Consider the following 11,401-nt stretch of genomic DNA (forward strand, 5'->3'; position numbering starts at 1 on the left):
CTTCCCATCATTAAGGCAGTATCTTAACAGATACCAACATCATCATGCCATTCCTTTAATAGTGTTAAGTGCTTACTATGTGCAGAGCACTGTTCTAAGCACTGGGGTAGATCCAGGGTGATCAGGTTGTCCCACATGGGGCTCACAGTTTTAATCCTCATTTTACAGATGAGGTAACTGAGGCACAGAGAAGTTAAGTGACTTGCCCACAGTCACACAGCTAACAAGTGGTGGAGGTGGGATGTGTTTGGTAATACATTTGGCAGGTCCATTTTTAACAGAAATGTATTCCGGAGGAAGATTAAGTTAGGCAGCACTGAGCGTGAATTTAAGAAATGAAAATAATCTTAGTATAATGAATTGATCTTGAATAAGAAGTACATAGCTTCTGGATATTTGCATCTCTTTTCAACCCGTTTGACCTAATAAGCCCCACTCTGAGCTCAAGATGTGGGAGAATTGAGCTCAATCACCAAACCCGACCATCTGTATGGATTTTGCTTTCTGCACTTGAAAAGAAAAGCCTCTGGTGAAGTCAGAGACAGCTGGGGGGGAAATGAATCTTCACTCTTTCAGGGCAAAGGATGAATGGAGAAAAGGCAATTAATTTCAGAGGAAAAACTGGTGGAGTAATATGCAGAATGGCTTTGATGTAAAGGGGTAAAGTGCTTGATATTTGAATTAGTTGGCCCAGGGACAGACTCAGGTGTCCAGTTCATCAAATGGTTGAGTCTGTTGTGGACTCAAGATTATATAGCCTTTGAAAGAAAAGGACTTTAAATAATTGCACTTCACCTAAAAGAGACTAGAATGAAAATGGTATTTAAATTTCATCCTAACTGGGAACTCTCCCCATAGACAGTATAAAGCACACATATGTAAACACATACACTATGTATATATGCACACACATATACACAAACACACGTATAGTTTTCTTAGAGAAAGTATTAGGAAAGGGTTTGAAATTCTAATGAGAAATGAGTTGAAAATTTAAGAAAGTGATATAGGTCCTACTACTTAGCCTGGGAGTCCCATGTCGGGCAGTAACTTGGTTCAGCGACTGATTCAGTGCCTGGCACATAGTAAGTACTTAAATACTACTATTATTATTATTGTTATTATTAAATCAGTGATAGAAAATGCTTACAATGAGAAAAGTAACAGTGCCTAAGTAATACTCCTGAAGAAGAGCTGCCTAAGTCTTTGTCCTTCATCAGATCATTTAAAATCGCACATATACATAAAGTACTCAACAAAATTCATGATAATCCTCAGCAACCTACACATTACCACTGTTAAAATCAAATTGTTAATCAAGTCTTTCTAGGCCTTAAATGAGAATATTAATTTTATGGAACTATTTCTTCCATCAGAATATTTTACCCTGGTTCCAGTCTGACTTCCATGACACAGAATTATTTTTTATCTATGAATAGTCAGTCTTTTGTTACAATTTAGTACATTTATCCAGTCCATCCTATTAAAAAGACCCCATTTAAATGTAATAACTTGCTATCTTCACCACAATTTTTCACATAGTTTTCAGGCTGACTATATAAAAATATCATCGGCTTCACCCTAGGCTTAAAGTTTAAACTTGGTTCAAATGACATCATTATACATTTAAATGCTTCACTTTACTTCTCTTTTAATAGTTTAATTGAAGTAATGCTTCTATTTTAAATAGATAATGACCATGTCAATTTTGTGTAAGCAAAATCACTTTATCCATTGAGATAGTCTTCATTTTATCCTGACTGAGAAAGTGAACAGAGGGAAAATATGGCTCTCCCTTTTAGTTTATTTCATTTTCTCTTGGACATGTTTTATAATTTGACTGAGTTCTGGAATGCACCAACACAAAACATCTTTTTCTTTTAAAAAGTACCTCAAGACATAACAAAAAGTTATTTTAATTTTGATACATATTAAAACATTGGAGTCAGGTCTGCCTGACTGCATAACACGACAAATGCACAAGACCTTAAACATGCTTTAAAATGACATTCAGCAAAGTATTTAAAATTTAATAAATAGCATAGTCACACACAAATACATCTTCATACTGAATCGTTAAGCTACTAAAACAGACTGGCAAAGAATAAATTAACAGTAGTTGACAATTAAAAAATTTAATTGGGTCTTCACTCTAGTAGCCACATAATAACCTGCTTATCACAAAATTGGAAACAAACATTTTTTCCACTGACTTGCTTTGTTCCAACATGTAACATTACTAAAAGAAACAGAACCAAAACAAAACTGAAATCCTGTATACCAAATGAAAAACACTTTTCTAACAATCAGATAACCAAAATTTTAAATACCACAAATAAATAGGGAAATTAGCAAAGCAATTTCAGTTGTAATAAAAATGCAACACCCCAAGAAAAGAGCTATGGAAATATATATACATATACATATATATGTATATATATATATATATACACACAAACATATATATACATATGTGTGTATATATATATAGGTGCACACATATACATAATCATTGCAGTATAAGCGAATAATAGTACTTAAAGTGATAGTGCTTGTGCACTAAGCTCATTAGAGACCGTAACATGATTTTAGTGCAAATCCCCTGGGTCCAATGCAAGCATATACCCTACATTAGGGAAAGACATATTACCAGTTGGAACTTATCTCGTACAATAGTTGTACATGTTTCATAAAGTTCAAGAATTAATGCATAGTAGAATATCTTCAGCCATTTTATTTTGTCCCCAAACAGAGATGAAAAAAAAATGACTTGGGATTTTACATACCATTTGGTTTGTACCATATTCTATAGCAGTGTATTAAAGTTAATGATATAAAATCTAGAAAAGGGTTTTTTTTGTTTCTGCCATTGATTTATCTAACTAGACTAAATTTCATACATCACTGCACTTAGAGCGCGACAGGAAAAAAAGGATTGTGAAAGTTGTCTCCCTTTGATAAGTTCACATTATGATGAAATTCAAGAATATTTAGATCAATGTTGTAAATCAAGAATGTGGAGGGGGGGGGTGGGGGAGGCTTGTTTGTACATTATCAACTTTTAACAGCATTTAGTATACTAAGTAACAAGAGCTGTGTTGGCATTAATGCAACAGATTCCGCTTTAAAGGAAAAAAAAAACAAATAAATCTTTTAATATAAGATAAATAACCTGACAGTCAAATAAGTTTTCAGCAGCCATGTTTCTACTATGAACTACAGTACCAGGATAAACAAATTAGAAACACATGGGATGAACGTGATTTACATAACGGACTGGAGGCATAATGTATTCTCAGCTGCTAAAATGTTCACTCTAGTAGTCCATAGAGTTACAAGAAGTGTTTATTTAACCATGCAGGCTTTCACATAATCTGATTTTTGCCCTGGAAGTTTTCTCTTTTTTCAACTCAAACTTGTTTTCTGAACTGGAAAGTACAAAACAATGACTGGATATTGCTCCAACTTGTACACAATCTCCCTTTTTCACCTCGTACCTAACAAAGTAACAAAGCCTCATCATCGCTAGTTTCGTTTTTCAGCGCTGCTTCTAAGCAAGTGTCGGGTATCTGGGCGGTGTGGACGATACCGCAGCGCTCGCAAGGGCCATCGCGATTACACGGTCTCGCTCCCTGATGCGTGGCACTGAAAGGCTGCCTGAGCCCTTGTCCTTGATCTGAGGCAAGATCAAGAAGAGGTCTGGAACACTCATTCGGATCGAAGTCCGACGCTCCGTCGGAAACTGGAATCAGCATCTCGACATCATCATCCTCCTCTCTTCCACTCACCCCGGTATCCAGCTGTCTCAAGGGACTTTGGTTCTGATTGACGGAGCTGGACCGGCCTAACGTAAAGCGCACCCAACGCAGACCTTGAGTCATCCGGTTTAAAGCGCTGGTGAGTTGATGCCGGGCAGGACTCACGCTCGGGGGGTCTCCGCCCGTCCCCTCCCTTCCGTTTTCTGTAATCCCACTGCGAGTGTTCTGGCCTGAAGAACTTCCACATGCCCCTACAACCGTGGCTTCTATTGCCGATGTGGGCGGGACTTTCTGAGGCAAGGGGGCGGCGATGCCCCCAACCGCTCCGGCCGTGTCTCTCCGGTCATTTTCGGTGTCCGTGTCGTCGGACTCGACAGAAAAGAGGTTCCGGTGAGCATTACTCCTTTCTGGCTCCCTGCTGGTATTCTGGCTGGCGACAACATCATCTCCATCGGCTGAGACCAGAGCCAGGGAGCCCGAATGCCGGGACCGAGCAAAATTGAAGATCCGATTCCAAATGTTGCTGGACCTGCCGGCGATGGGGAGCCTTATTGACGTAAATCCAAGCTGAGAGCGAACTGCTAATCTTAGGTTTTCCAAAACTGAAGCCTGGAAACAAAAACAAATGGAGAAGTCACTTTTAGGACTTTTTCCTTACATGTAGCATTGGCAAACAGAAAACTGTCTTTTTTCTTGAACCAATTGAGTGCTTTAAGGCTCTCATGTAAAATGCTAAACTGACATTTAAAGATGGGCCATGCAGTTGAAAGTCCACTGCAGTTTTGCAGGCCATGCAAAAAATCTCACTTTTACAAATAGTTGTTTCGGCTCAGTGCTGCATTCATTTCCATTTAATTTGGGCAGCTTTACCCCAGATTTCTTTTGGTACTGGTAAAGGTCGATTAAAAGGCTTATGAAAATGATTATTTTTAAACCTGGAGTTTTCCTTTTTGCCTTGTCTCTCTCTCTGCTAACAAGAACCATCTTGAACATTTTAAATGTAGCTGGCCATCAAGCAGACATCTATTTCCACAATAACTACTGACAGCAAAAAATCCTTAGCATGAATTCACTAGTACTCTCTAAACAGCATGTTGTCTTCATTTTTTTAAAAGGGAGTCTAGTACTTTTAACACTAAATTTTGGATTTATGACCCTCCTTAACGTATTCTTCAACATACTCACGGTATTAAAAATTCAACTCTGAGGCTGTCTGAAAAAACACTAGCACAATTTCACCTGCAGAGCATAGGATGCAATCATCAATCTGTATTATAATTTTGCTAACCATCCATCCACATGCAACCACATGACTGCTAGGGAGTGCCCAGTCCCAGGTGAACAGATCATTTTGCTTCACAGTGGAAAGACACATAAATCAAGGACTGGTACCAATTTCCTCTTCCTCACAAGACCCAAATCCAAATGTCTCTTCCCTATTATAATCCCTTTTGCCCTTCCTTCACCTTTTATGCAGATGGCTATTTCCCCCTTTAACCTACATCTTTGGCCTACCTTCTCACCCATTTTCCAGGCACACATTCTCCCAGTCTGTCAAGCGGATTTATTTGGCACTTACTGTGTGTAGAGTTCTGTACTAAGCGCTTGGGAGAGTACAATGTAACAAATACTTGGCACATAGTAAGCTCTTAACAAATACCATCATTATTATTATTCCCTGCCCACAACAAGCTCGCAGTCTAGAGCCCTCACCACCTGGCTTTCTTCCTTAAACCAAAAACATTTCTTTTTTCCCTTCAGCTGCTTCCCTAAAGCGAACATGGTTATCATTTCCCATTCATGAATTTCACATCCTCAACCATCATACCTGCCATTCCTGTGACAGGGAATACCCCCTGCATTTTTCATTAAACCATATCCCTCCCCTTCCTGTTATACCTCTACTGAAAACTCACTTCCTACTTAAAACCTTTCTAGATTCCCACCCAATTTCCCCCAACCCAGATCACTCTACCTAGATTACATGTTTCTGAAAATAATTTTAAGATTATTCTTCTAAATTCATGTCTCTGGCAGAAACTGCTTTGGAAAAAAAAAAAAGGTGTCCAGAAAAGTTTAAGTATTATTAGCAACTCATTTTATATTAATGTTTATGCCTTTGCCCATCTCCCCCAGTGGGAGTAAGCTTCTTGATAAGAGGGACATACACTGCCTTCATTCTTCCTTTGTAAACTCTCTTTCGTATCCTTCTAGTGCTCTCCCATCATTTACTTCTTTCCCGGAGAATTTGTCTTCTTCCCAGTTATGGCAATCAATCCATCAATTAATCGTAGTTATTGAGCACTTACCATACAAAGTATGTAAGTACTAAGTAAGTACAAAGTGCTTGGGAGAGCACAATTTAACAGTTCCAACCTGATTTGTTCTTCTTTCTGCTCAGTTTCTTCCCACCTCCCCTCTTTGAAATATAAGTGGTGACTACACAAAAACTGAGTCAACTTCTGATAGCTCAGATCTCCGGCCTCTTCAGAATACGAGAAGGGAAAGCAAGTGCCTCCCAAGGAGATCGGGACTGGCTGAAGACTAGAAAACTGAGAATCCTCACTCCCAATTTGGGATTCAAGTATGCAGAATCCTTGAGCTCAGATGTTTCAAGAATGGGTCTGTGATTTCCAGTGACACACCCACTTTTTTTAAACTCCTAATAAATCTGCTTCCCCCACTGCTGGACAGCATTAAATGTGGAAGAATGCAAAGTCACAGGACTGGTAGTACAGGAAATCAGAAATAGGTATTGGAGTAAGGAATAAGGAGGATTCAGGGAGACTGAAAAGGAGTTGAGAAGGGAAAAAAAGAGTTAAGGCAATGAACAGGATGGAGGCTGGCTTCGTAACAAAAGCATAAAAATCTGGAGTTCCCAAAGAGCAACCAGTGGAACAATAGATAGGACACCAGTTGGCAAGGCAACTTGATTAAAACTGTTGACTGAAAAATTGCAAAGAGCAATAAATATAGCATGTCTTTGTGTATATTACATAATAATAATAATAGTGGTATTTGTTAAGCGCTTACTATGTGCAAAGCACTGTTCTAAGCGCTGGGGGAGATACAAGGTGATCAGGTTGTCCCACATGGGGCTCACAGTCTTAATCCCCATTTTACAGATGAGGGAACTGAGGCCCAGAGAAGTTAAGTGACCTGCCCAAAGTCACACAACTGACAAGTGGTGCAGCCAGGATTAGAACCCATGACCTCTGACTCCCAAGCCCGGGCTTTTTCCACTGAGCCACGTGCTTCTCCAGTCTGCTATATCTAGTCAGTTCAGCCAGAACCCATGGTTTCCCTACACACTTTGGAGAAAATAGGACAGCAAAATTTAGGAACATTCTTCTGATGACACATGCCTATCTGGATAAGACACAGCATGGTTTCTGAAGATAGGACTGTGCAAGGTGTCTGACAGGAGTTGAGCATTCCTTAATGTGGAACTCCCAAGAATACAGCCCCTGTATCTTAGGAAAACTGGTTGCACTCCCACGGCATACCTCTAGTCAGATGACATCTGGGACGTTTCCGAACGTATTTTCTGAGCTGTTATTTCATGTTTATAAATGCACACAGAAAAGACAAGGAGGCACTGCCGGCCACATCTGGCCCACAGCCCAATTGAGAATCCCTGTTCTAAGTAGTTTTTAGGTTTCAAAAACCTAAGACGTAGTTGCCATTTAAAAAAAAAAAAGCTTTCAGAGCCACCTAGTGGTTATAAAAAGCAATACTGCAAATAAACAGATACTAATGTTTCACAAATAAGGTCAAGGCAAAAGAGGGACTAGAATATTTCATCGTCTGATCTTTCTTAGGAGCAAGAGAGACTCAGTAGAAGTTGGAACATTTGCAGGGTTGGTACATAGAGGGATCAAATCTGAATATGGCAATCTGGAAAAAAACATAACTGGTCACTAAAATAGCTTATGCCTAGAAACACCTAACAATGTGATCAAAAAGCCCACCCTCAACTGTAACATTCAACTGTCAGGGGAGTTGTATTAGCAAGGGATTCGACATTGAGCCCATTTTCAGAGTTATTTATGGAACACTCCACTCATATATAACAGCACTAACAGAGATGGATTGGACACTTTTTCTTTTCCTAGGGATGCTTAAGTGTGATATGTAAAGTACTCATCACTTAGAACATTTACAAAGAGGATCAGCGTGGCCTATTGGAAAGAGCACAGGCATGAGAATAGGGACCTGAGTTCTCATCCTGACTCTGCCTCTTGGGTGCTGTGTCACCTTGGCTAAGTCATTCAATTTTCCATGCCTCAGTGCGCTTAGCTGCAAAATGAGGCATTAAATACCTGTTCTTCTGCTTAGACTGTGATCCCCATGTGGTATAGAGACTGTGATTACCTGATTATCTTGTATTTACCCCAGTTCTTGGTACAGTACATAGCACCTAAGCATTTAAACACCATTGCAACAATTATTATTATAAAACAAAGACTTCTGCATTTCTTCATACTGCAGATTTCTTCCAGAAACTATTTGATATAGCCCAACACAATTGCCTTTTTCAAAGGTCTTCCTTTTCTGAACATTAACCAACTTCAGAAATGGTCTTTTATGCTTCAAATTTCTCTATTTCCAAAAAAAGCATTCAAGTTCACTAAAATATTAAGTTCCTACTAATTGGAGTATGAATTCCTGACCTAGCTATTTCAAGATCTAATTAAGTTGAAATATCAAAGCTTAGTCACCGTATGATTTTAAAAGTTTCATTGCATCTACTTTACCTACAAATGAAATAATTAAAAACCTTATCTCTACCATCATACTTGAATACAAATAGGTTAGCCAACTTGTAAATTAGATTGAGATGCTATATTTTTAAAAAATTCATCCTAAATGATGAAGAATATAACTCTAAAACCTCTGAAAGATGAAGCTCAGTTAGGAGAACCAGGGAGGCGGGGAAGGGAGAAGAAAAGAGGAAAGTGTGAAATTGTGTTTGATCTATTTAACACAGATATGGTCATAATCAATAATTCTCTTCTATTCTCCCAAGTTTCCATTTCATCTTTAGGAGGTTTCTGGTCCATTTGCAAATTATCATTGAAGGCTTACCTGGTTAGGGGAACAGACAGGGAAATCTTCAACTGGCGGGATTAAACCCTGAGCGATCAATTGTCCGTAAGATGGAGGTGCTTCCCTTCTCAACAGCTCTGCTTCAACTCTCGACAGCTGTGTTTCAAATGATCTTTCAAGATGAGCAGAGGAGAAAGAGGGGAAACACATATTAAAACTATTTTTTTTGTCATTTTCAATTTTCCATAGTCTGTAAACTCTTTGTGGGCCAGGATTGCATCAATCGATCAATCAATGGTCTTTACTGAGCACTTACTATGTGCACAGCACTGTTCCAAGCACTTGGGAAAATACAATACAACAGAGTTGGTAGACAGGATCTTCTACCTCTGTTGTACGGTACTTTCCCTATCAACAAATACAGTGTTCTGCACAACATAAATGCTCAAAAAATATCACTGATTTGACTGAATACAGTAGTTTAACTTTTTGGGTAAAAATCTTTCCTTTCAGATCTCAACTTCCTAGACACTCATTTATGCATAAAAGTTGCAATAAGTTCTCTAAGTTCTTTAAAAGACATTCAGGGAAGTCAGTGACCCCCTAAAACCATATGTTCCTCTGCTTGAAGCTGGACCACAGCCCTAGCAAGAGTATGCTAACACTGGGCACCAGCCACTAAATCAATCATTAAACATTAGGTCAGCTAATGGTGCCAAGTTCTCAAAGGAAAATAATATTTTTACTGGCATCAGCTCATACTCTGAAGGTTCTAGATATCTAAGGAATGTATATATCTTTATAGTATAACCTTGCAACAAATCATTCACATGCAAATCTGGGCAAATCAGCCAGAAATTTTGTGGGTTCAGTTAATGGGGCTGATAATAATAATAATGATGGCATTTGTTCATTCATTCATTACTATGTGCTGAGCATTGTTCTAAGCACTGGGGTAGATACAAGGTAATCAGGTTGTCCCACGTATAGCTCACAGACTTAATCCCCATTCTACAGATGAGGTAAGTGAGGCACAGAGAAGTTAAGTGACTTGCCCAAAGTCACAGAGCTGACATGTGATCATACTTTTGTAGCCTGCCTTGGTCCTGGTTATGAATTCTGGAAGCACACTGTAGAGGGAGAAGATAATCCAAGTTTCTAAACACAGGTGACAGCAATTTTGAAAATTAGTTTTGAAAATGTGATTTCCCATTAGATTGTGAGTTCCTTGAAGGTAGGAAATGCATCTCTTATTTCTATTGTATGTATGTACGACGCACTGCATTTACACAGATAAATGCTATAATTTTAATCTCTGTACACTCTGAATGATAAACTAGCAATGACAATAAACTTGTAATCTGAAATAAAATCGACCCCACAAACAGTTTTTTAAGCAGGTTTCATTTGAAAACAAGAACTGGCGGACACAGTCTTCAATTTTAATTTGCTATTTTTATGCTACCTTTTTTAATGTACAGACAGAAAATATATAAAGTTTCTTTAACTATTTGAAAGGTACAAATCCATCCCAATTTTAATGACAATCAGAGCTACAGGCTGGGAAATATCAGTCGACTAGAGAAGGAGCATAGCCTGGTGGATAAAGCATGGGTTTGGGTGTCAGAAAGTCCTGGGTTCTAATCCTAGCTCTGCCACTTGTCTGTTGTGAGGCCTTGGGCAAGTTACCTCACTTCTCTGTGCCTCTGTTACCTCATCCGTAAAATGCAGATAAAGACTCTGAGCCCCATGTGAGACAGGATGTATCTAACCCAAATTGCTGGTATCTACCCCAGTGTTTAATATATTTACCCCAGTGCTTAATACAGTGCCTGGAACATAGTAAGCACTTAAATACCATGATTATTACTATTGTTATTATAAAGGATAGCAGTTGGCCTGGAATACAACTTATACATATGGTAAACATTAGATAAAGAGATACTAGTTTTTTTGGGGTTTTTTTTTGATAACCACTTTTCTAAGAATGAAGTCCTGGAACATGGAGTAGTAATGCATCCCCCCCAAGCACTCTTTGCGATTGTCTCTGTTGCTGAATTGTACTTTCAGGCACTTAGTAAGGTGCTCTGCACACAGTAAGTGCTCAATAAATACAATTGAATGAATCACAAAAAACAAAACAAAAAAAACCTTCCCAAAATTCTGATCTCTTATATCACTCACTGCCTATGACAGCCAAGTAACAGGAATTTGAGTAATGGAGAAAACTGCCCCTACAGGTAAGAAAAGAGCAGTGTCATCTGCATATATAATTCCTCTACTATCTGGTAAGAGAATCCCATCATGCTCAATGATGAGAATCAGCTCCCAAAACTGACAGAATGAAAAGATTTCAATAAGAGAACATGAACAAGTGAAAACTGAGCTGAATAGTGATTGCTGTATCCTCCAGGATCCCAAGGGTGCTACCCCTTTCTGAGGAACTCCCTAGTTCTTCTCCTTCTATTGTATGCTCCCAAGTGCCCAATTAAGAGCTGTGCACACAATAAGAGCTCCTGATGGTGCTGATAATCCAGAAATATCGGCTAAACAGGGAGGCAAAGACACTCTACATTGCCTGAAAATGTTTCTTA

The 11,401-nt window shown here is 38.8% G+C and overlaps 1 protein-coding gene across 2 annotated transcripts in view; it reads right to left on the bottom strand.

Annotated features, from left to right (window-relative positions):
- Positions 1-1,786: 1,786 nt before the first annotated feature.
- LRP12 (LDL receptor related protein 12) overlaps positions 1,787-11,401 on the bottom strand; it is a 114,694-nt gene continuing 105,079 nt past the window's right edge. For both annotated transcript variants that reach the window (XM_029062913.2, XM_029062912.2), the window contains 2 exons: positions 8,847-8,979; positions 1,787-4,367 (listed from right to left, as the gene is read on the bottom strand). In XM_029062913.2, the coding sequence (XP_028918746.1) occupies positions 3,498-4,367; positions 8,847-8,979 (1,003 nt within the window). In that variant the 3' untranslated portion in view covers positions 1,787-3,497. The remainder of the gene's footprint in view (positions 4,368-8,846; positions 8,980-11,401) is intronic.

Source organism: Ornithorhynchus anatinus, chromosome 4 (genome assembly GCF_004115215.2).
Source record: "Ornithorhynchus anatinus isolate Pmale09 chromosome 4, mOrnAna1.pri.v4, whole genome shotgun sequence".
In the NCBI taxonomy this organism is placed as follows: Eukaryota; Metazoa; Chordata; class Mammalia; order Monotremata; family Ornithorhynchidae; genus Ornithorhynchus; species Ornithorhynchus anatinus.